The 24,969-nt window shown below is 57.1% G+C and overlaps 1 protein-coding gene across 6 annotated transcripts; it reads right to left on the bottom strand.

The window, feature by feature from the left end:
* Positions 1–94: 94 nt before the first annotated feature.
* MTSS2 (MTSS I-BAR domain containing 2) lies at positions 95–23,725 on the bottom strand. 6 transcript variants are annotated; one of them, XM_033218952.1, is made up of 15 exons: positions 23,395–23,725; positions 18,602–18,663; positions 18,416–18,489; positions 17,595–17,679; positions 17,418–17,509; positions 17,215–17,289; positions 16,900–16,908; positions 15,837–15,994; positions 15,385–15,492; positions 14,493–14,590; positions 11,712–11,934; positions 4,297–4,371; positions 3,752–3,928; positions 3,430–3,595; positions 95–3,281 (listed from the first exon to the last, which is right to left on the bottom strand). In XM_033218952.1, the coding sequence occupies exons 1-15, from the start codon at positions 23,461–23,463 to the stop codon at positions 2,509–2,511; spliced, it is 2,244 nt and encodes a 747-aa protein (XP_033074843.1). In that variant the 5' UTR covers positions 23,464–23,725; the 3' UTR covers positions 95–2,508. The 6 variants fall into 6 exon arrangements, with proteins under 6 accessions (XP_033074843.1, XP_033074847.1, XP_033074845.1 ...); XM_033218956.1 differs by having other exon boundaries at positions 11,712–11,838; XM_033218954.1 differs by lacking the exon at positions 16,900–16,908 and adding an exon at positions 16,695–16,833 and having other exon boundaries at positions 23,395–23,474.
* Positions 23,726–24,969: the final 1,244 nt, after the last annotated feature.

Genomic DNA, 24,969 nt, shown 5'->3' with positions numbered 1-24,969 from the left:
GGAGCCCCCAGCCTGGCCCTCTGCAGCTGGGATCTGGGGTGGGAAAGGTGAGGTGTGGGGATGGGGTGGGAAAGCAGCCAGGCAGAGGCAGGGGTGTTAATTACAGTACACCTTTATTAATACTGGAATCTTCACAGTGCATCTGTTACTTGTAGCAGTGACTATTTAAGTCAGGGGGAGGATGGTGTGGAGGGGGCGGGGAGGAGAGGAGAATTTTTCCAAAATCTGACAGAAAGAAAAGAAACAAAATGGTTCATATGGGATGGAGGGTGGGGAGGGGGAAGGGTGAGTAGGAACCAGGAGGGCTGCCTGGGGTGGGGGAATAAATTAAGAAAAGGAACGAGTTAACAACAGCACCAGGAAAGTTACTTCAGTCAAAAGACGCTTTTGAAAAGAATATTTCTCTGTACAAAATGAGAAATTAAACGTAAAGTCCCCCAAACCAAAGTTTGTGATGTGGGATGGTTGGCTCGGATCCCGAGGTGGGTGGGCCTATGGGGTGGTCTCAGGATGGACGAGGGGATGGGGTAGAGTATGTACAGCCCCTGGGGCTTGCAGGGGAGGGGGACGGTGGAGTTGGTGGGGGCTGTGCCACACGAACCCCCTCTCTGGGAAGCCCCTGCCTCCTTTCCCATCAGGACCTCTGAAGCTCAGGCCTGCCCACCCACTGCCCCTCACACTATTCCCACCACATCCTGAATCCTGCTCCACTGCCCTGCCTCAGCAGACCCCTGCAGCCCTGGGGAGAATGTGCGGCAGAAATTCCACCCAAGACTCCCCACACTGGTCACCTGCTCTCCTGGCCCCTAAAACCGGGGCTCTGGTGTTGGCCTGAGCTCCACGGGTTGAGTGCTCGGCCAGGCAGTTGTTGGACCTAGTGACTTACAGGGACCATTCTCCATCAGCTCCCTCTGATGAGACTGTGCACATCAGGGCCTGCTTGGCGCCCAGACTTACCCAGGAGCTGCCCTGCCGGGGTCCCAACTCACCGCACAAGAACTCCCAGGAGCTCAAGCCTGGGAGGCTCAGACCCAGCTCCACTCCATCAAGACCAAGGTGCTCCTGACCCCCAGGTAGGACCCTGCCCTGGGGCCATGATGCCCTCTGAGCCTGCTTTCCCTCCTGACCTGCGGGGCCACCAGGACTCCCTCCGCTCGCCTTAGGCTCACGTGCTTTTACCTGCAGAGACTCGGCATGACTTGGTGCACGGGGTGGGGGCAGCTTTGCCCCTCCCCCTGCCCCTGCTGCCAGCACAAACATGGGGGCCGTCCTGGGATGGCATCTCCTCTGGCAACAGAGAGTCAAAGCCAATCTTCCCAGACTCGCTCCCCTACCTGGGCTTGCAGCCGGCTCAGACCACAGCAGACAGGCCGGGAGCCTCCCAACCCTATTTTGGCTATGCTCAAGACGCCAGAGAACAGTAGCTTTCCCCGGGCCCTGGGGGAGCCAAGTCCCTCCCTTCTTCTCCTGCCATAGGACCACCAGGCCACTGGGCGGGGGGGGGCCCTGTCCCCCAGGCACTCCCAGACACCCACCCTGTATCGTCCCCTCACCCCCACACACAGTCCTCGTCCACAGTCAGCTCCATTTTATTATATTCATAAAATGACCCCACACCTCCTACTGCTCCAGTCCCCTCCTTCCAAAGGTGGCTGAAACTGTGACCCCAAAGTTAAAGGATTGATGTACCCAATGAGAAGTGAACATCTGAAAACGGTGCCTGTGTGGCTGGCCGGTGACCCCAGGGCCTCTGGCCTAACCCTGCTGCCCTAGTTTCCAAGGAGCTGCCCTGGCCCCTTCCAGCCAGCCTCATGGGGTGGGTGAGGCGAGGGGTGGGAGCCACCACAGGGCCCCCGGGACTCCCCAAGCAGCCCCTGGTTTCCTCCCTGAGACTCGGCGTGGGCCCTGGAACTCCCTTCCCACACAGGAGGGCCTGGCTGCCCAACTCCAACCTGCTGCCCTGGCCCCCAGCCCCCAGCCCACATCCAGCCCAGTGCACACCTGGCCCCTCCACAGCTGCTCTGCTTCCCGGAGAGAGAGGGGCCTGGGAGAGGCAGAGAGAAGGCAAGAGGGGAGGAGGGGGGCTCAGGCAGGGGAGAGGGGGCCAGCATTCCAGGAGGAGCTGAGGCAGGACCAGCCCTGGGAGAGGCCGGGATGGTGAGAGGGAGGCCAGCCCGGCCCCTCTGCTGTGGGCGGGGCCCTGGCCCTGGTGCTCACGGGTATGGAAGAGGCAGGGCCCGAGAGGAGGAAGAGGAGGGACAGAAGAGCATAAAACAGACCCCGAACCAGGCCCAGGCCTGCAGGCTCCGTCCCGGCCAGGCTTGCTAAGAAGTCACTTCCCGTTTAAATGCTGGAATCCAACTGAGGTGTCTCTTTCTGTAAAGTGGCATGGCCTCTGCCCTGGTTCTGTCCTCTCTCCTGGCTGGGCCTTTGCTTTGAGTGCCTGCGGCTCACAGACCAGGCCACCTGCTTGCACTGGGGCCTGAGAGGGTGGGGAGGGTGGTGCCATCATAAGATGCGGGGCGCCGACCTGTCGTTGGTGATGGTCCTGCGGAGCCGGACCCCACGCCGGATGGCCACCAGCATGTCTTCGGCTGGGGGGTCGCTGGTGGCGGCTGGGGGTGGGGTGGGTGTCTCCTCCGTGAGGGTAGCCGACAGAGCAGTGGGGAAGGGGAACTGGCCCTCGCCCAGTGCGTGGGCACCCGCCACCAGCTCCCCCAGCTTCTCCACCAGGCTGTGCCGGTTGGCCGCCAGCTGCTGCTGCTCGTCCTCGGCCCCTGCCCCGGCGTACCCGGCTACCTCTGGGGATGGGCTGCCCCAGGCTGTGTTGGGCAGGCTGAGCCTCTTTGGGGAGGCCTTGGCAAGGTCCGGTGCCAGGGGCGAGGCGGTCTCGTCGGTGTAGAAGACGCACTCCTCGCTGCCCGCCCGTGTGGGCCCCATGTAGCCGGGTGAGTCAGGCACCGTGGGCGTCTTCACCGGGACGATGGGCGGCCGGATGGGGATGGGGCCAGCGCTGGACAGGGCGCGGCGCACGGTGGGCTTGGTGGAGGGCGTGCGGCGGATGGTGGCCACGCCGGGGGGTGCGCCCGAGGGCAGGCCAGTGGCCGTGGGCAACCCCGCGGTGGGCAGCCCAGCAGTGGAGGCCGGGCGCTTGGTCTGGATCAGGCGGCGGTAGTTCTGGGCGATGTTGCTGTTGCGCGGGATGGTGGATGACTTGTCAAACTCGGGCGGGCCCTCACTGTCTGCATCCCCATTCACGGAGTAGCAGTCGTAGTCGGAGCCTGGGGGCACGGGAGGCAGTAAGGCCGAGGGCCCAGGTGGTTCCTTGCCCCCAGCCCACCAGTGTGAGCACAGAGGGGGAAGGACGGGGCCCTCCTGGATGGCAAAGTCCCAGCCATCCCTGGTCCCACCCCAGCCCCACAGTCCTGCCTTGGGAGGGGATGGTGTCCTCAGAGCAGGAGGGCGTGGTGGTCTGCGTGCTGTAGCCGCTGGAGTACTGCAGCGAGTCCCGGCTGCTCTTCTGGTGCTCCAGGCTCAGGCCGCGCGTCAGCACCATGGCCAGGTCACTGGCTGCGGGGGACACCTCCTCGCTGTGCTGAGGGTGGGAAAGTGCAAGCTGAAGCCTTGTGCCCCCAATCCCCTCTGCCCAAACTCCAGGCAGCCCTGCCAGGTGGTTGGAGCTGGCCCTGAGTCCACTGGCTGGGCCTCCTGGGACTGACCTGGGAGTGAAGGGGGGCCCTGGCCAGCCTACCTTGGCCGCGATGGTGGCAGGGGACATCCGGGGTCGCGGTACCTCTTCCCCGCTGGGGCCCAGCATGCCCCCACTGGCAGGGCCTGGCTCTGTGTCCCTCAGGAGCTCCACCCGGTCCTTCCTCCGTTGCAGAGTGGCGCCTGAGGGCTGCTCGTGGGAGCCGACCTTGGACCAGTCCTGCAGGGAGGGTATGGCAGGTCAGGGGGACCCTTGGTCCTACCATCTACAGCCCAGGGGCCCCTCATTGTGGCTGAGGCTCAGGGTGTCCCGGCCTATGAAGGGCCTCTGGTTCACAATCACAGCCAAGGGCAGAACATGGAGTGTGATCGTGGCCCCTCAGTCCCACCAGGCCCAGAGGTAAGATGTGGCTGTGTGGGCAGTGACTGTAGGAGGTGGCCAGGTGACTTGTCTCTTGGGGACAGGTGCTGTGTGCACCCACCCCTGGCTGAACCCAGGCCCTCTGTGTGGTAATGGCACCAGGTGGGGAGGGCACAGATGGGAGGGGCAGCTGGTGACTATCCTGGGGCCGGGCTGGGAGCACTGACCGAGGTGGGGGAGCTGCACTCGCTAACGGACTGGCAGGTTTCCGAGGCCTCAGAGGATGCAGAGCTGGAGGACTTCTGCCATGCAGAGGCCAGCAGGCAGTTGTAGACAGAGGGGCCGGCGGGCAGCGAGGAGGAGAGGAGAGAACAGTTTTGGTCACAGAGCTGGCATGCAGGGGGGTGGTTCAATTCAGCTCCTTGCCCAGCGTCCACCCCCCTACCCCAGGGCCACGGCCGCTGAGCATCTGCAGCAGGACACAGCAGCCCAGAGTGCACACGACGGGCGCTGAACCACCTGACAGCCCAGCCCTGCGCATTTCGAAGACTGACCACAGGACTCACTGCTGACGGCCTGGATGTGGCCAGTAAGGGGGAAAAGAGATACTAAGGGCGGCAGCTGGGTGTTTGGTCTGAGCAGTTGGGTTGATGGTGTCACAGTTTTCTCAGACAGGACACGGGGGAAGTGTGAAGCTGCAGGTGCCAGGCTGAGCACTGAACTGAGCTGCCTCTGAGGTCTCTGCATGGATGCAGTGAGGGCTGTCGTATTCACAAGCTGAGTGCAGGAGAAGTTGGGGTTGGAGCCATCAGTGCAGTGATCTTGGGGTGGGATGAAGCCACCAGGCAGCGAGTGCAGTTAGACAAGACTGAACGGCCAGGCCCACGGCTGCTGATGCGCAGCAGTTGGGAGGAAGAAGAGAGTCCCGTAAAGGAGAGCGACAGGGAGCGGCCAGAGAAGTAGGAGAAGAACCATGAGCAGGCAATGCCCCAGGAATCAGGAGAGCCTGCTCTGTGGAGAAGGGGGTGGCTGTGCTGATGCTGCTGGGTGGGGCTGTCCACTTGGGGCACAGGGTGTCCATGGAGACTCCGAGGAGAACTGCTTCCATAGAATGGGGTGGGGGAAGCCTGTTTTAAAGTGGACTGAAGTATGAAAGTGACACGCCTGCTCTAGGCAGTGGGGTGGACTGGGAGGCCCCCCATTCCTAAACAACTACAAAGAATAAAGAAAAAAGCAGCGTAGACACAGGCCCATGAACTCCTGAGCACGTGTGATGTGCAGGGTTCCCTGGGGCAGACGCCAGCTTCATCTGCAGCAGGACACAGCAGCCCAGAGTGCACACGATGGGTGCTGACCCACCCGATAGCCCAGCCCTGCGCATTTTGAAGACTGACCACAGGACTCACTGCTGACAGCCTGGATGTGGCCAGTAAGGGGGAAAAGAGATACTAAGGGTGGCAGCAGTGGGGACATGGAGCACGGTGAGGTGTTGGCCTGGGAATGAGCCAAGTTAAGCCAGGGCAGCCCCCTTCCTCCAGCTCTCTGAATCATTCTGGATTTAGATCCCCAGATTTCCTGCAGATTCGAATGAACCAAGATCACCAAAATGAAACCAGGCACCACCTGTGAGAATTCAGAGGCAATGACAAACGCAAACTTTTGGCAATATGATGGTTAAAGTAAAAAACTCAATGGAAAAAGTATTTGGAAAACTCAGATAAAAAGTTCAACACTCGCTCATGAAAAAACAAAACAAAGACACAAACTTCTAGAAAGGAAGCTGATCTGATAAAGAATATCTACAAATGCACTGATACTTTTCCCTCTGAGGTTGGGAGAAAGACAAGGATGCCCATTGTCATCACTCCTGTTCAGCACTGGAAATCTTGGCCAGTGCAATAAAGCAAGAAAAAGAAAGAAAAAAACAAATGGATTGGAAAGAAAAGAAAGAAGGCCAAGTGTGGTGGCTCATACCTGTAATCCCAGCACTTTGGGAGGCTGATACAGAAGGATCACTTGAACCCAGGAGTTCGAGACCAGCCTAACATAGTGAGACCCCTGTCTTTATGAAAAATAAAAAAGTTAGCCAGGTGTGCTGGCACATGCCTGTGGTCCCAGCTACACAGGAAGCTGAAGCAGGACGATATCTTGAGCCTAGGAATTCAAGACTGCAGTGAGCTGTGATCACACCACTGAACTCTAGCAGTCCAGTGGGGTGACAGAGCAAGACTCTGTCTCAAAAAAAAAAAAAAAAAAAAAAAAAGAAAAAAAAGATCACTATTACAAGTGACATAATATTAAAAAGAATCTACAAGTTATTAGAATCAATGTAGGATTAACCTTTTAACAAGGTTATTGGAACAAAGTCAGAAAAAGATCAATTGCATTTCTAAATACTAGCAGCTAACAGGAAAACAAAACAAAACAAAATCACCCTAAAACACCAATGTAATTTACAATAACGTCAATAAACACTGAATACATAGGGAAAAAATTCCAATGACAGATATGCTAGATCTTTACGCAAAAACTACAAAACAAGCTGGGCATGGTGGCTCACGCCTGTAATCCCAGCACTTTGGGAGGCCAGGACAGGAGGATCACATGAGGCCAGGAGTTTGAGACCAGCCTGGCCAACAAGGTGAAACCTCATCTCTACTAAAAATACAAAAATTAGTCTGGCATGGTGGTGCATGTATGTAATCCCAGCTACTCGGGAGGCTGGGGCACCCAGGAGGCTGAGGTTGCAATGAGCTGAGATTGCACCACTGCACTCCAGCCTGGGTGACAGAGTGAGACACTGTCTCAGAAAAAAACCTGAAAACCAAAAACTCCTACAAAACATTATTGAGAGGAGGTAAAGCCTAAACAAACGAAGAGATATAGCTGCAATTCCATTCAAATCCCAGGAGCTTTTTTTCTTTTCTTCTTTTGGTGGAAACTGACAAGCTGATCCTAAACGTTACATGGAAATGCAAAGGGCTGAAAATAGACAAAGTGGTACCAAAAAAATAACCAAGCTAGGGTACTTCCATGATCAGATATCAAGATTTTCTATAAAGTTTGGCTGGGCACAGTGGCTCACGCCTATAATCCCAGCACATTGGAAGGCTGAGGTGGGTGGATTGCTTGAGATTAGGAGTTTGAGACCAGCCTGGCTAACATGGTGAAACCCCAATACAAAAAATACAAAAAATTAGCTGGGTGTGGTGGTGCACATGTAATCCCAGCTACTCAGGAGGCTTAGGGATAAGAATTGCTTAAGCGTGGTAATAGAGGTTTCAGTGAGCCAAGATTGCACCTCTGCACTCTCCAGCCTGGGGGACAGAGTGAGACTGTCTCAAAAAAAAAAAAAAAAAAAAGACTTTTTATGAAGTTACAATAATTAAGATGGTGTGGCATTGGTATAAGGCAGAGAAATCAACAAGTAGGACAGAGTGCCAAGTCCAGAAATAGCCACACACCTACAGATACCTGACTGATGATGAAGGCAGCACTGCTGTGCACTGAGGAAAAGAAGATGCTATGCTCCAAATGTCTATGTCTCCCCCAAATTCCTCTGTTCAAATCTTAACCCCCAAGATGAGGTACTGAGAGGTGGTTAGATCATGAGAGTGGAGCCCTCATGAAAGGGATCTTATAAAAGAGGTCTGAGGGAGCTAGTTTGCCCCTTCCACCACTGAGGACACAGCAAGAAGGTAACATCTATGAACCAGCAAGCGGGTCCTCACCAGACACTGAATCTGCTAGTGTCTTGATCCTAGCCTTCCAGCCTCCAGAGCTGTGAGCACTACATTTCTGGAGTCTAAGCCACCCAGGTTATGGTATTTTGTTACGGGAGTCCAAATTGACTAAGACATATTTTTATTTTTTTTCAATACACTGTCCTGGGTCAACTGGATATCCCTATGAAAAAAAGGACCCCTACCTCACACCACGCACACACACACTTGCAGGCACACAGACACATACACACAATTCCAGATGAGCTGCAGAGCTAAAGGAAAAGGGCAAAACCAAAAGGCTTTTTAGAGGAAAACATCTTTGTGACCTTGCAGTAGGCAAAAATATCTCAAGCAGGACACAAATAGCACTAACAATTTAAAAATGGATAAACTGGACTATTTTAAAACTAAGAACTTCTGGTCATTAAAAGACCCCCATTAAGAGAATAAAAATGTACCCATAAAAGGAGAGAAGATATCCAATGAGGAACTTTATCTGCAATATCAAAAAGTTCTATAGATTGGTAAGAAGAAGACAGATAATGCAGTAGAAAAATGGGCAAATGATTTAAATAGGTCCTTCATGAAAGGAAATATTCTAATGGTCTTTAAGGGTATGAAAAGGTAGCTGGGTTCAATGGCACACATCTGTAGTCTCAGCTATTCAGGAGGCTGAGGTAGGAGGATTGCTTAAGCTCAAGAGTATGAGGCCAGCCTGGGCAACATAGCAAGACCCTATCTCTTAAAAAAAAGTATGAAGGCTGGGTGCGGTGGCTCACGCCTGTAATCCCAGCACTTTGGGAAGCCAAGGTGAGCAGATTACCTGAGGTCAGTAGTTCGAGACCAGCCTGGCCAACATGGTGAAACCCCGTCTCTACTAAAAATACAAAAAGTAGCCAGGTGTGGTGGCATACGCCTGTAATCCCATCTACTCAGAAGGCTGTGGCAGGAGAATTTCCTGAGCCTGGGAGGCGGAGGTTGCAGTGAGCCAAGATCGTGCCACTGCACTCCAATCTGGGCGACAGAGCGAGACTCTGTTTCATAAAACAAACCAACAACCAAAAAAAAGTATGAAAAGGTGTTCAATCTCAACAGCATTAGAGAAATGCAAATAAAATACACAGGGAACTACTATTACTATGCCCCCACCAGAATGGCTAAAATGAAATCAATATAAAATGCCAAGGGCTGGTGAGGATGTGGAACAGCAATGAACTGTCATAATCTTGGCCATGTATGGTGGCTCATGCCTGTAATCCCAGCACTTTGGAAGGCGGAGGTGGGTGGACTGCCTGAGGTCAGGTGTTTGAGACCTGCTTGCCAACATGGCAAAACCCCATCTCTACTAAAAATACAAAAATTAGCCAGGTGTGGTGGCATGCACCTGTAATCCCAGGTACTCGGGAGTCTGAGGCAGGAGAATCACTTGAACCCCAAGGGTGGAGGTTGCAGTGAGCTGAAATTGCACCACTATACTCCAGTCTGGGCAACAGAGTGAGACTGTCTCAAAAACAAAACAAAACAGAACAAAACACAAAACAAAACACTGTCCTAATCTTGCTAACAGGAGGGTAAATTTGTATGAGCACTTTGGTTCACTGTTTGGTAGTACCTATCAAATCTGAAGATGTGCATATTCCGTGACTATGCAATTCTGCTCCTAGGAATATGCTCCACAGAACTGCATACTAGAATGTTCACAGCAGCACTATTAGCAGCATCGTAGCCAAAAAACTGGAAACTATGCAAATGTCCATCAAAAGGGTTAATTATGTATTCACACAATAGAATGCCATATAGCAATTAGCAAGATCTATATCTTCACCTAAAACATGGATGAATCTCATGGGTGTGGTGGCGCATGCCTGTAATCCCAGCTACTTGGGAGACTGAGGCAGAAGAATCGCTTGAACCCATGAGGCAGAGGTTGCAGTGAGCCAAGATTGCACCACTGCACTCCAGCCTGGGTGACAAGGACAAAATTCCGTCTCAAAAGAAAGGAAAAGAAAAAAAACCCAGGAACATTATGTAGGGTCCTGAATCGGGTCATGGACCCCTGGACCAGCAGAAGCACAGGAGAGGGAAAACTGGCAAAAATATAAAGAAGCCTGTAGATTACTTAGCATTATACCAGTGTTAATTTCTTGGCTTTAAAAACATTTTTGGTGGTTACATAAAGTAAGATGTCAACATTGGGGAGACTCTGGAAAGAGTATATGGGAACTCTACACATTTTACAACTTTTCTACAAGTCTAAAATGATTTCAAAATAAAAAGTTAAAAAAACCCAAACAAAAAAGCCTCAGTGGGTAGGTTAAATAGCAAAAAAGAGAAAAAGTCGATTGTAAGATAAAACTGAAGAAATGATCCAGAATACATCTGGAGAAAAAGGAGACAGAAAATATGAGCTAAGAGATGCATAAGATAGAAAGAGAGGGCTGGACATGCATCCAACTGGAATCCCAGCAGGAGAGAATAGAAAGAATCAAAGTGGAAGTAAAGAGATAATGACTGGCTGGGCGCGGTTGCTCACGCCTGTAATGCCAGCACTTTGGGAGGCCGAGGCAGGCAGATCCCTTGAGCCCAGGAGTTCAAGACCAGCCTGGGCAACAAGGCAAAATGTAGTCTCTACTAAAAATACAAAAATTAGCTGGGCATGGTGGCGCATGCCTAATAGTTCCAGCTGCTGGGAGGGTGAGGTGGGAGGATCGCTTGAGCCTGGGAGGAGGAGGTTGCAGTGAGCCAAGGTCGTGCCACTGTCCTCCAGCCTGGGTGACAGAGTGAGACCCTGTCTCAAAACAAAACAAAATGAGATAATGACTGAAAATTCCCAGAACAAATGAAAGACATGAATACAAACCAAGAGAGGTTAAATAAAAATAAATCCACATTGTAGACACATTGTAGCAAAACTAAAGAGAAGGCCTAAAAGTGTCCAGAGAAAGACTCAGATTCCTCAAAAAGAAGCATCAGTGACTGACAGCTGACCTTCCAACCAATGGTGGAAGCCAGAACACAGCGGAAAACTATCGACCCTCACAGTGTGGATGGAAGACAACTGTCGCCCAGAATAGTGCTCCTGGCAAAACTAACTTTGAAGAAGGAGGACAAAATAAAACATGTTACAGATAAACAAAAACCGAGAGTTTACAACTACAGATCTATTCTAAAAGAACTTCTAAAAGATGTTCTTTACTTCAGAAAGAAAGAAAGTAAGCTTTGGAGGATTTGAGATGCAAGAAAAAAATGACAAGAAATGTGTATTAACATATGGGTAAATCTAAAGTACTGTATGTATAAAATAAAGAAATGAAGAAGAAAAGTGTCATTTGTGGGTACTATAAAAAAAGAGAAAATAATATAGCTTGTAAGTTTGAGAGAGAGTGGGTGACAAGTAAAAAATATATATATTAAGAGCCTTGAATTATTCAGGAGGTGGGGTTCTGACTTTGTTAAGTATGCATGTTAAGATTTCAAGGTAATCTATAAAAGAAAAGAGATAGTATGTAACTTACAACCCACTAGAGGGGAAATAAGAGAAAAGAAAAAACAAAGGCAAGGGTAGAGACAAGAATTCAGGACAAACAGAAAGAAGAAAGCCGAAAGTCTAAATATGTCGGTATTCATAATATATACAAAGGTGCTAAAAATGCCAATTAAAAGATAGAGGTTGTCAGATTGGATAAAAAAAGAAAATCTAGGCATTGTACTGCTTACAAGAGACTCATTAAAAATACAAAGATAGGTGAATTTAAAAGCAGAGATAGAAAATGATAATACAAATACTGAACAGAATAAAGGCCTTGGGGGCCTTCAGGCCAGTCTAAACAGCTATAGTAGCCCCCCATGCGGCTTGCCTGATGCTGGCATAAGGCTGCTGTATCCCACCCTGATTGATCCTCCTAACGCCCCCTCACCTGGCTGGTGATGTCTGAAGGCATAGGCGAGGGGGGCTTGGAGTAGGTGGCGTCCTGGGAGACGAAGCCAGAGTCATGGGAGGAAACGCTGGAGAGGCGAGTGGTGGTGGTGGCTGGCTGCGCCAGGCTGCGGTAGCGACAGGTGGAACTGGGTGAGTATGTTTGGGCACCCCCAGGCCATGGGGCTCCGCCACCCTTGGCACTGCTACTGCTGCCGGGGGCACTAGGGGAGTGAAGGAAGAGGGCACAGCAGCCAGACAGGGGGACAGAGGGGTGTGTATTTCGGGGAGGTTGACAGACGAGGGTGGGGAAAGAGGTGAGGGGCAAAGGAAGGAAAAGACAACGTCAGACTAGGAGGTCCTGAACCCCAGGTGCTACAGAGGAGCTATGTTCTGAGACGGTGTGGAAGGGGGAGTGCCAGAGCAGGGTACCCCCAGCCCCAGTGCTGAGGGGAGCCGTGGTCAGGGAATGCCCAGGGTCAGGCAACCTCTCTGCCTCCTATTCTGCCACTAAGAACAGCTGTCCAGGCCAGGCACAGTGGCTCATATCTATAATCCCAGAACTCTGGGAGACCAAGGCGGGTGGATCATTTGAGGACAGAAGTTCAACACCAGCCTGGAGAACACAATGAAACCCCATTGCTACTAAAAATGCAAAAGTTAGCCAGGCGTGGTGGCGTACGCCTGTGATCCCAGCTACTTGGGAGGTTGAGGCATAAGAATCACTTGAACCTGGGAGGTGGAGGTTGCAGTGAGCCAAGATTACGCCACTGTACTCCAGCCTGGGAGACAGCAAGGCTCTGTCTTGAAAAAAAAAAAAGAAACAAGAAACAGTTGTCTTGTCTGGGTGTGGTGGCTCACACCCGTCCCAGCACTTTGGGAGGCTGAGGTGGGTGGATTGCTTGAGTCCAGGAATTTGAGACCAGCCTGGGCAATATGGTGAGACCCCACCTCTACAAAAAATATGAAAATTAGCCAGGCATGGTAGTGCACACCTGTAGTCCCAGCTACTTGGGAAACTGAGGTAGGAGAATCACTTGAAACCCGGAGGTTGAGGCCACAGTGAGCCATGACTGTGCCACTGCACTCCAGCCTGGGTGACAGAGCGAGACCCTGTCTCACAACAACAAAACCCAAAAAACCCACCAAAAAACCTATTGGTTTCACCAAAGATCTTAATCTAGATTCTTACATCCTAAAGAATATATCTTTGTCACTGATGACCACCATTAAAAAAAGTTTTATGATGGGGAAACTGAGTCACTGGGCATCAAACAATTAGATCAGCACAAGTCTGATCACTTCTTTTTTTTTTTGAGACGGAGTCTCGCTCTGTCCCCCAGGCTGGAGTGCAGTGGCACAATCTCGGCTCACTCCAAGCTCTGCCTCCCGAGTTGACGCCATTCTCCTGCCTCAGCCTCCTGAGTCACTGGGACTACAGGCGCCTGCCACCACGCCTGGCTAATTATTTTGTATTTTTTAGTAGAGACGGGGTTTCACCATGTTAGCCAGGATGGTCTCGATTTCCTGACCTCATAATCCGCCTGCCTTGGCCTCCCGAAGTGCTGGGATTACAGGCGTGAGCGACTGCCCCCAGCGAGTCCGATCATTTCTAAACCACCTTCTGAAAATCTGGTATTTGCCATCCAGTCCTAACTGGATGTCTAGCATATGGTGATGGTGTGTCCGGGTACAGACGTCACCTTCCAGGTGGCTCCTGCGCCCACCATCACTCTTACCCTCTCCACTCCCTCAAGGAGTGTCCAGCCCTCTATGGCTCACACCCTCAGCACAGCAATTCAACCCTTGGGTGGTGTTCCTGGCAATGAAAGTTGCCTTCTCTCTAAGCATGACCCTGAAGCCTCCCAGCCTCTGCCCTGCTCATGGCTGTCCCCTGCAATCAGCCCCTTCACTGTGGGACGGCCACCCACGCAGGGTCTGAAGAGCTTCTCTCTGAGGTAGTAGCTGATAGCTGTGCCTGGCTTCTCACAAGCTCTGGATGTCCAGCCAGTGATTCTGGGGAGAGGGGTGCCTGGTAAAGGGGGACCCCCACCAGCACTTTACTCTGTGTTTACTGCCCTTCCCACCCAAGGAACCCTGAACCATCAATGTCTCCTCCAAACCCAGTCCCAGTGCCCGACCAAGGAAAGGCCCTGATCCTGAGCCTGGCTAGTGACTGCAAGATCCTTGGCCTCTCCCCAGCAATGTGAGGCTCCCGGGGCCAGCCTGGGCCAAGGCTCCAGATGTGGCAGCTGCCTCCATGGGAAGCAGCTCTTAGGAGCCAGCCAGGCTGCAGTGTCCTATACCTTGTGGCCCCAGTACATGTTTCTAGAAGCCTTCCTATCTCTCCCTGATCTTTGACTCTTACTATGACCCCACATAGTGCTGGGCCTGGCAGAGTCCAGTGGTTAAATGCTGGGACTTCATGCATCAGTTTTCCCTTCTGTGAAATGGAGATAACACCAAATCTGATACAGCAGTGTTACGATTCAATGAGAAAAAATGCATAAAGCAATTAGCACAGCACCTGGCACATAGTGGATACTCCATAAATGAAGCAGGTACTGCCCCTACTCTCTATCCTGCCAACAAACGCCTGTGCCAGCAGCAGTATTGGGATGACAGGGCACATTTTCCCTCTACATATGCAAATTCCTCAGATGATGTAAAGTTGTGAATTTTGAGGCCCTGAAGCAATTTCGGATGCAGCTTTGCTGGGAGCATCCCCATTTCCTCTCGGGATACCGCCCCCCCCACCCCTGGGAACCCCACCTCCACCGACCTGCACATGCTGGACTTCCGGGAGCTGGAGCTGCTGGGTGATGAGGGTGGGGTCTGGTAGGACCAGCTGTAGTCCGAGCCCTTTAGGTCTTTGATTACCTAGACAGGGACATGGACGGGGGTCACTGGAGGCAGCTCCTCAGAGCTAGTAGGGCCAGAGGCCCCCACTCTCTTCTCCTGGGGAGAAGACCCAGGAGTCTGAAGCCCCCTCCCCCAGGCTCCTCCTAATGTGGGGAGCAGGGAGACACAGCCTTCCTTCTCAGAGCCCCTTCAACTCACACACACTGAGCACAGATTCCGAGCCCAGCCTGGGCTGGCGAGAGTGACCCTGACACCCTGGGGTGCAGGTTGCTCCTGCGCCTCCCTGAGTTTGTTTTCTCCTATGATTCGGGGCCACCTGTTCCTGTCTTAGAGTGGAAGATACCCTGAGATAACTTGGCAGATGCTGGGCATGCAACAAGTGCCTCCGGAGCGTGCTGCCCGCAGGCTGTGGGGCAGGACTGGTCTGAGTGCAGTGGGAGCAGGGTTGGGGTGGGGTGGCCAGGTATGCCTGGGTCTAGGGGAGGGGATGGGGTTTCTGGGCATGAAGGGAAGTGGGGCGTCTCCAGGTTTGGCAGGTGGTCTGCCCAGGTAGAGCAGGGCAGGCAGACTCTGGGCCTGGCTCCATGGATCCAGGACTTCACCCATCTACTCTGAGTCTGAGAATGCTGCTGGCCAGGGCAGACCCTCCCCAACCCGGGCAGGTGATGCCTGCAGTGGGTGTTAGAAGGGGTCTGGTCTTATGGCCCTAGCTGCCTCCCCCAAATGCCATCCTATTTTCCCCTCTACTGCTCCCAACCTAGGGCAGCCCATCTCCTCCCTGCCCCTGGCCCTTGGCCCGAGGGCTCCCACACCTGCTCGCTGGCGGGAGGCAGTTTGTGGGGTTCCGCCGTCAGCACCACCAAGTCGTCGATGATGCCCTGCAGGTGGGTGATCTCTCCCAGCATGGTCAGCTCTCCATTCTGAGGAAGCAGCGAGTCAGACCTGCCGGCCCTGTCACCCACCTGCCCACCCGCCCTGGAGAAGCAGCAGGCCTTGTCGGGCCTCTCTTCTCTCACCCTTCCTCGCTAACCAGTGCTGCTTGGGGCTGGTGCAGGCAGGGCCCACACAGCCCAGATGGCTGGTATGATGGTCTGTCCAGACCAAATCAGTGCATGGTGAGCTATGAGACCTGCCTTTGGGCCAGGAGCATGTGGCCTTGATGCCCCCAGCCAGGGACTGTTGAGAAGTGACCCTTCTTGGAGGTCAGAAGGTCAACCCTGGGCCCAGCCCACCCCTCTGGGGTCTGAATCCCCAGGAGTCCCACCACCACAGGCTGCAGGAAGGTGATGAAGGTGCAGAAGCGGCCCCGCTCCTCAATCAGCGCCCTGCGCACGGCCTGCTTCTCCGTCTCCTCCAGCAGCAGGTACATGTCGTTGACGTCCTGCAGGGCACTGTCCAGCTGGGGCTGCAGGTCTCCTTTCCCTGGAGGGGTGGGGAGGAGAGGCCTTGCTGGGGATGCCAGCCTGGCTTGCCACACCCACGAATGGGCTCAGACCCTGGTGGTGGCATCTCTCGGCCACTGGCCTGGGTGCTGCCCTGGGGCCATGGGACTGGGGAGGGCAGTGAGGACTCTGGGGCTTGTGGAAGGGCTAGTCCCACCAAAGCAGGAAGAGAGGCCAGACACACGCACAAGAAAGAGGCCAAAGCTGCAAAGCCACTCTGGATCGGGGCATCTCTATGAAGGCTCTTGGTGCCCAGGAGCTCTGCCAACATGGAGCCTCACTGGCCTCCACCTGGGGTACCCTCACTGTCCAGGGATGGCGCCCCTCACCTCACAAGGTCCGGGGAGGTGGGGCAGAAGCGGGACAAGGGAGAGTGTGGGGCTCAGCTGCAGGTCAGACCACAGAGGGGCGGGGTCCAGGAGAGCTAGGGCTGGGCCTTAAGAGGCAGGGAAGGGGTCTGTGTGGGTTCCCACTCAGCTCAGGGAGCAGAGCACACAGACAGCAACAGCGACACAAGAAGCAGCAAGAAAGAGAGAGGCGAGAGGATGATGCAGAGATGATGAGATGGCAGGTGGGGAGGTGACAGGTAAGGACGCAGGCCAGCCTGGTGGGGGTGGGGCAGCCAGGGCCTGTGGCCCCCACCCCGCCCTGGCCAACCCCTCCTGGCCTGGCAGACTGACCCAGCAGTGGCCCTGGACTCATCCCTGGCCAGGGCCCCCAGGGGCCCCAGGGGGACTGTGCCCCAGGCCCCTCCCTCGTGGACCGACCGCCTTCCTCGCTTCTCCTTGGCCTGGAGAGGTTCCTTCCAATGGCCCTGAGCTGGGGGAGACAGACAAATGCAACAAGGACGGGAGGAGCAGCTGGAGGGACCGACATTTGACTTACCAAGTAGCTCTACAGGAAGGATGTGGGAGGAGAGGAGGAGAGACAGAGAAAGAAAGAATGTGTGAAAGACGCCGGATGGACAGAGCCACTCCTGGGGCGGGGGTGCCTGGGCCTCCTGCTGCCTCCCCTAGGGAGGTTCTGTACCAGGTTTGCGGGGCAGGGCGGCTCCCTCTGTCCCACCCAACAGGTTGGATGGTCCTATGTCGGGGACAGCGCCCCTCTGGCCGGGATGAAAGCTTTGGGGCGCTCCACGGGGCGGCGGGGCTGTGGAGCGGGGCCGTGGGGCTGTGGCTGGGGGGCCGTGCCGGGCACTACCTTTGCGCGCCTTCTTTTGTAGCTTGAGCGTGTCTGACGACTTCTTTTTGATCTCATGCCGTGCTCGTTTGTACTCTGCAGAGAGAGAGAGGGGAGCGCTCTAATGGGGTTCCTGTGGAGTGGGGGGGGGTGGGAAGCTGCGGGGTGGGGGGTGGGAAGCTGCGGGGTGGGGGGTGGGAAGCCCGGCCCCGCACCGCCTTCACCTTTCGCGTGGTCCTTGTCCAGCTGGTTGGCCGCCTTCTTCCAGTCCTCGATGCGCTCCTGCAGCGGGTTGATGAGGCTCTCCAGCAGTGCGCTGTGGAGGGTGGGAGGGAGCGCAGCTCAGGGTTGGGCTCCCCCGCGACGCCCCGTCGCCCCGCCCCCCTGCGGCGCCCACTCACTTGGTGAACTGCCGCAGCTTGGTCTCGATGCTGCGGTGGCGCATGCACATGCGCGTGAGCGCCGAGCCGATGTCCCTTGTGGCCCCTGGCGAGGCAAGCGCGGCGTGGGAAGGGGCCCGCCGGGGCTTGCGCAGTCCCGGCCTCGGGCCAGGAGGGGGCGCCCCGGCCGCGCAGGCTGAGCCCGCAGCCCGCGCCCCGCCCCCGCCGAGCCGCAGTCCTGCCGGCCCTGGGGGATTCGGGGCCTCCTCCATCTCCACCAGCTCTTCCTCCGCCATCCCGGTCGCGCCAGCCTCCTGCGGCGGCCTCCCCTCTCCCCCAGTTGGGAGAGGCCAGCGCCAAAGACTGTTCCAGGAGCCGGCCAAACGACCCTCCAGGTGTGCCCAGATGCAGGCACGGGAGTATGAGCACGCCCATGGCCCGAAGGAGCAGGAGCCCCAGGTCTCTGCCACTCGGACCCGAGGGCAGAGGAGGCGCCAAGCCCAATGGCGCGCTCACCTGACCCTGCGTGCTCTTAGAAGGACGCCGGGCATAGGTGAGAAGAAGCCCTAAGGAGAATCTCTGTGCTGGGGGTGGTGGGGTCACATGAACAGCTCACAGCAAGAAGGGAATCCCCAGGGAACACTCCTGTCACTACTCACCCACTCCTGCTTGCATGCCTCTTGTGACGAGGGGCTCACTCTCCACAACCAGCCCATCCATTAAGGAGCAGAACTCAAGGTTCTGGGCTTGGCATCCTTTCCCTGGCCCATCCCTTACTCTGCCTTTCCAGCCTCCAGGCCCACCCTGGGGTACCCCCAACCTCCAGCCACATGCTTCCCCACCTCGGGTGTTGGTAGCCATGTCAGCCACTTTCTGGAAGGCATCCAAGAAGGCCACAGCAGCCAGCACGGTGGTCCTGGGGAGAGGGACAACGACACAGATGGTCAGAAGGACAACAGCACGGATGGTTGGGGGTGGGGGGGTCTCTGCCTGCCTCTCCCCTGCTGGGATGCCCCGGGACAACTCACCTCAGCTGGGAATGCAGCTTTGTGGCCTTGGAGTTGAAGTCCTCCCAGATGGGGTAGGAGCTCTGCGGGGCAGATGGGAGAGAAAGTGAGCTGCTTGTGGGGTGGCTGCAGGGCTGGACCTGGGCCGGGCTCCCCACATGCTCCGTCCAGACTCAGGGCAGTTTCTGAGACAGCAGCCCTGCCCCATGGAGAGGGAGGCTCTGGGCCCTCTCGGAGGGCAGAGGACCAAAGACAGAGCCATCAGCATGAGGAAAGCCTGTCCCTAGGAACGGGTACCTTTGCTAAGCCCTCCCTCCCTGATATCAGGATATCCACCCCACAGGCTACAGGGGGCCCACATCTCCCTCAGGGGAAACAGAGCAGGAAGTGGCAGGTCCTGTCCCATCGGGGTTTCCCAGGCACCTGGCAGGGGATCTGGGCTGAGCCCAACGAGAGGCATCGTGTCTCCCGAACATGTGCCTAGGACAGTGGCACTGACCTGCCCACCAGGGGCAGAGGCACAGTGTGGAGGGTAGGAGGTGGCAAGGCTGAAGGCACGCAAGGTGTAGACTGGGGCCTCCGGGGCCCCTGCCTTGTGTCCTGCAAGCTGCCATCCCAGGCCAGCAGCCGTGGCTCCCAGGGCCGAGGAGACTGTGACTGCTGCAGGGCCCAGCTAGCCTGCCCGGGACAACCAGGCCCTGGGCTGAATGGGGCCTTGTGCGGCCAACAGAGCCACCTTTCTCCACCCCCTGCTCCCCTCCCCTCCTGGGGAAACAGTGTGGCCTTTATCCCAGCCTGGCCCAAGGCTCCAAGTTGGAAGGGGGTTTCCCAATAGGGAGGTCGGGCTCCTGGTGACCAGCTGTCCAATCTGATTATGGGGCTTTTCTGGTGAACGCATGCCCCGGGTTCCTGGAGAAACCTCAGCCCTGGCCCAAGGGCCCTGTGGCGGTCACGCTCCTTGACAGGCAGCCCTGGGCCAGCCAAGCCCCAGCCCACAGGGGCTTCTGACCCTCCCCTCCATGTAGGATGGGCATCGGAGGCTGCGGCTCTTCCTGAGGAAAGGGGAAAGAGGAGACCCTGGCCCTCAGGGCCTCAGAGGGAGGCTCTGCCCAGCTGCAACCCAGGAGCAGGCTAGGGCTTGCCCTGCCAGGCTAGGAGAGCTTGAAGGGGTGGGAAGGAGACAGGGCAGCTTAGGGGGCCTCAGAATCTCCCTCCCCTCCCAGCCCAACCAAACCAGTGTCCAGAGAAAGCAAATATTTGCCAAGTCCACAGAGGCTGAAGCAAGAGCGGGGAAACTGTGGGTGGGCTATTCCCAAACGGGCACAGCTCAGGGTGCAGCGGCCTGGGGAGCTGCTCCCAGCCATCCCGAGGAGTGGACTCATGCCACCCTTGCCTGGGGTACCATGAGGGGGTCTTCTAAAAGGGGGCACTCTGCCACCGCCTGGACCCCCACCCCCACCCAGCCTTGAAACCTTGCTAAGACCTCCCTTTAGGGAGCAGAGAAGTTGCTAGGGGTGGAGGGTGCTCCAGAGCCAGCTGTCCTGGCACCCAGGAACCTTCTTAGCCCCTGAGCAGCCCTTGGGCCATCGCAGAGATTAAAGGCTGTCCCCATGGGGAGGGGACAAGATGGGGCACAGGGGAGGCCAGGCCATATCCCCTTAGCAGATGGACCTAGGTGCCTCAGTCTCTAAGGACCTGGACCTGCCCCCCTCCCCACGGTAACCACATAAAGGACCCCAGAGACAAGGAACATACGTCTTATTTGTTTATATCTGCCTCTCCACGGACAGGTCAATTTCACTGATTAAAAATAAGAGACAGGGCTCCAGCAGCCAATGCCCCAGGGACAGCATCCTCAGCCTTCACCTGGGACAGGCCCAGGCAAACCTTCCCAACAGCCCCATGAGATGAATACTACGACTGCCCCCATTTCACCAATGAGGAAACAGAGGCCTGTAGAGGTTAACTTATTTGCCCACGGCCACCGGGTGGCAGGGTCAGGACCTGATCCCATGTCTACCTAGTCACTGCACACCAGGTGGAGGCACTCCCTTACAAAGCAGAGAGACAAGCACTGAGCGTCAAGGCTGCGGAGGCGGCGGCGACTGCTGGGGTGCGAGAGACACCCAGTTCTGCCCCAAGCACAGTGGCTGCTCTGGAGTGGGAAGGTGAAGGGCTCGTCACTAGAGGCGCCCAAGTGGACAGGGATGAGGACGCTCTGTCTCTGTCCCGGCAGCGGCTGTGGTTCAGATGTGGAGTGTGGGTGAGCAATCCAGCCTCCAATCCCAGGGACTGGGCTTTCCAGGTGCCCCTGGGCAAGGGCCCCCTGTCTGAGCCTTTCTTCACCTGTAAAATCAGGAGAGGAAGGGCACCTGCCCCACTGGGTCAGTGTGGAGACTGAAGCAGGCGCTGCCCAGCCAGCACTCCGTGCAGCGCCCAGCAGGCAGTAAGTGCTCAGTTCACACCGGCTAACACTGTGCAAGCCCTGCCCTCTGCAGGGGCCCCTAGCAGAGGCCTGGCCAGGCCTACGTGTCCAGGTGACGCTCCCCACTCTTAAGGGGTGGGCGAAGAGTATGACCCCATTTTCTGGCTGGGCCAGCACTGGGTGGAGGCCCCATTCACCTTGCTGAAGGTGCCATGCCCAGGCCTATGACCTTGGGCAAGTCCCTGCCCCTCTCTGGGTTTCAGTGGACAGCCTGACACCAGTGGGCATCTGACCTCGGCCCCCGCTCAGTTCAAGGTCAGGGTCTCCCAGAGGCCCAGGGGAGGGCTTCTGTGGGGTCTGTGGACTCACTGTGGGGTGGCCTCATGGGGCAAGCTCAGTCTGCTCAACCTGGCTGCTGATGGCCGCCCTTCCTCTACAGAGGCCCTGCTGCTCAGGCCACCCAGGGGAAAATCCAGAAGCTGCCCCCCAAACCCAGGTGGTCAGCCTCCAGGTGGCCTTGTCCCCTTCTCTGCCCCTGGTCATGGCCCCTGAACACATGCCTGTGTCATAGGTAGGGGCATATCTGTCCTTGGCATCATCCCAAGTGAAGCCTCTCCTGTTTTGCCTCCACATGTCAACAAATCATGCCCCATGTCTTACTTGAACCTCTTGCTATGATCTGGGCCCACTTCCTTCTGTCTCATCCCAAAGTTCCTTGCAAATTGGCTGGAGAGGGAGAGAGACAGTCCTGGTCCGCTTCTACGAGCAAAATCCGCTGCTCTCTGCAGTGGTTGCTATGAGGCTGCCAGTGCTGGTGGGTGGTGGGGTGCGGGAAGGCCCATCCTCAGCCAGCTCTGGGATCGGACAGGGGAGGGTGGTCTGTGTTGCCCAGTCCCAGAACAGGATCCTGGGGCCAGGGCTGTGATGTCCACAGGGCAGATGGGGACTGCTGGGGGCCAGCAGAGGGGCCTGGATGTACAGTTGCAAGAGATGGGGGTCTCAGGGGGAGTGCACCATAAGGGGCAGGGTATGGGGGGCATCTACAAGCTGCTAACTGGGTAGTCCCAGGCCAGGCTGGCTTCAGGCCTCTTCCAGGGGCAGAGATTTGGCAGCTGTCCCTGGGGCTGTTGTCTTGGCAGCACCAGGAGCCTAGACCTCCAACCTGCCAGCAACCCCCACGGCTTACGGGGCCTGTCCTAGCAGCACTGTGCTGGGTGGTGTCATCCCCACCCCTGGCCTAGTGGGATTCTGTGTTGTGCACTTGGAGAGTGTGTGCTGGGGTGTGGGGGTGGGGGCCTTTGGGAGATCCTGTGGGGTGCATCGTTCTTTCCTGTTCTCCTCCCAGCCTCCAAATCCTGCCCCTTCATCCTAGGCTAAAGAAAGGGGGCAGGGCAGGAGGGCAGGAATGCTGGTTCCTGGTCCCCATCCTATCACTGGAGCTGGGCCCTGGAGCTGGGCCCTCTCTGCCTAGTCAGCGTAGGGCAGCCCTGCCAAACTGTGGCCTCCTTTGGGGAGAGGAACCCACTAATTTTCCCAGGAGAAAAGATGGGGGCTGAGGTCAGGGGAAGGGTCCAACAGTCTCCTTAATGACCTTGAGCCATTCCCGGGCCTCAGTTTCCCCACCTGGTGGGGTGAGGAATGAATGGGTGGCCAGCTCCAGCCTGACCTTAGGCAATCCTGGGAGAGAGGGGGAGCTCGGAGCTGAGAGTCCAAGGTGGTAACGGAGTAGGAAAAGCGCTCCCTTGGGGTTGCTCCACCAACCCCAACCTTCATCCCGCCTCCTCCCAAGGTGATGATCAAGGCCTATCCTTGGGATGCAGGGACACTCAGCCCGGAGACCTTGGAGTCCTGGAGCTTCCTGGGGCTGTGGGGGTGGGGCGGGGCTGGGGGAGGCAGTCTCAGGGTCGGGCGCAGAGGCCCAGGTCGGCGGGGAAGGAGTTAACGGTTCTCCGCTTTATTATTTTTTCCTGCTTTGGCGGTGACAGCATTGTCTGGGCTCCGGGGCCTTTGGGGAACATGGTGGTGGAAGGGGGCGGAGGTCGGCAAGACCCCAGACCCGTTAAAGGGCCCTAGAGCCGGTCCTGGATCCAGACCCCATTCATGGTTTGGCGGTCTGGGGCGCAGGGAACCTGCGTGTGCACAAGCTCGGGTCAGGACCCCACGGGGCCACCACGGGCACCGCACGGACACCCCAACACATGAGCACCCACAACCCCAGACGGGCACCCGGAGACACGGGCGCCCAGCAGACCCAGGCAGGACGCGCTCAGACAAGGACACACAGACACCGCGGCGCGCGGCCACACGGGGCTCGGCAACCCGCCGCCACGCGTCCCCGGGGAGACCCGCACCCGCCGCCGCCCGCCCGGCCCCGCCGCGCCCCGGTTACCTTCATGTCGTTGACGATGGCCTGGAAGAGCCCGCCCAGGGCGCCGCACTCCTTCTCCGCCGTCTCCATGCTCGGGCCGGGCCGTGCCGCGGCGGCGGCGGGGCGCACGGAGCGCGGGGAGCCGCGCAGGGGAGGGAGCCGGGCCGCGCGGGCGCTCGCTCCGAGGCCGGGCCGGGCCTCCCGCCTCCGGGCCGCGCTCAGCGGCCGGCCGCGCCGCGCTCCGGGGTCGCGGGCCTCCGGCGGGCGGCGCGGGCCATGTCGCAGCGGGGCTGGCGGGCGGCGCGGGGGGCGCGGCGCGGGCAGCTAGCGGCGCAGCCTCGGCGCGGGGACTGACGGCGGCGGTAATCCGAGCCGCCGAGGCTCGGGCGTCACGTGGGCGCGGCGGAGGGGGGACCGCGGGGAGGGAGGGAAGGAGGGCGGGCCGCGCGGGAGGGGGCTGTGGGAACGGCCGCGCGGGCGCAGGCCCATTCACGGCCAGAAACCAGGGCTTTGAAATCCGAGCTCGGGCGCTGCCAGACTGGTCCGGCGAGCGGGGCCGACGGGCTCAGGCGCCACCGCGGGTCGGGGGGCGGTGCTGGGGCGGGGCCAGCCCTGCCCACTCGAGCGCGGGACGGGTGGCTGGGTCTCGGCTCCTGGGTAGGCGCTCCATGACACCTTCCGGCCTTTGGCCTGGGGCGGGGGGCTTCCCGCGCTTCCAAAGACGGGCAGTGGATACAGTGGCGGGATTTGGTCGGTGTATCCGCTGAATGGGATACACTGCACAGAACTGGGCGCGGGGTATCGTGGGACCGCCCGCCTTAGGACGTTTCATCGCATGCCCAGACTATCCTCCTTAAGTTCTGACCCTTCCAAGTTTCTTGACTCCTTTTCCAAGTGGTGCCGATGCCACCCAGATGGGGTGCCCGAGGCTGGGCTTTTGGGGGGCAGTGGTGGTCTCCTGGGCCCTGGACAACCTCCGTCCTCGCGGGTGGCGGCTCATGTCGGACCAGCAGAACAGAGCTGGGCTGTCCCTGGTCTCTGCTGCCTGGGTCCACAGTGGATGTGATGCACACACGTGCATGGGGTAGCAATGTCAAGTGCAGCCTGTCCTGGACACTCCAGGCAGGGAAGCCCATCCGGGGGGCAGCATGATGGTGGGGGGCGCACTCTGGGGGAAGAACAGGCATAAGCTCCTTTTCTCCTACTCCAAGGGCGGCAGGGAGCCAATTACAAGCTCATTTGGAGACCAAGCCCCAGGTGCTACCCCTGCGGGTGAGGAGGAGCGCTTTCAGCTGAAGCAGTGGTTGGGGCACCTGCCCCTCCCTGGACTGCTCTGAGCTTTTCCTCCCCTTGCGCAGTGATCTGCAAAGTGTTCTGCAGTGTGCACTGCCCATCCAGGAACTCCTGGGGCTCAGCTCCCATCTCCCCAGTGGGGAACTCCCATTGCCCCAGGGAGTCAGGAAGAGAAAAGCAGATGAGGGGCTTGGGGAAGGCAGGGTTCAGGATTCCAGGGCAGGCGGCGCGTGGTGCGCTCTAGGAGGGTGCAGGTTCCAGAGGTGGGGACCTAGGCTCTAGGCCCATGACTCCATTCAGGTG

This window comes from Trachypithecus francoisi, unplaced genomic scaffold (assembly GCF_009764315.1).
Source record: "Trachypithecus francoisi isolate TF-2019V2 unplaced genomic scaffold, Tfra_2.0 Lachesis_group10, whole genome shotgun sequence".
Taxonomy (NCBI): Eukaryota; Metazoa; Chordata; class Mammalia; order Primates; family Cercopithecidae; genus Trachypithecus; species Trachypithecus francoisi.
The sequence above is the reverse complement of the archived record's forward strand: the minus strand, read 5'-3'. Positions and strand labels throughout refer to the sequence as shown.

Coding starts and splice junctions, on each gene's coding strand:
- MTSS2 (XM_033218952.1), bottom strand. CDS start 23,463: ATGGAGACGGCGGAGAAGGAGTGCGGCGCCCTGGGCGGGCTCTTCCAG. Junction 17,510..17,594: donor AAGCTGCGGCAGTTCACCAA/GTGAGTGGGCGC, acceptor CACCCTCCACAG/CGCACTGCTGGAGAGCCTCA. Junction 3,929..4,296: donor AGTGCAGCTCCCCCACCTCG/GTCAGTGCTCCC, acceptor CCCTCCCTGCAG/GACTGGTCCAAGGTCGGCTC.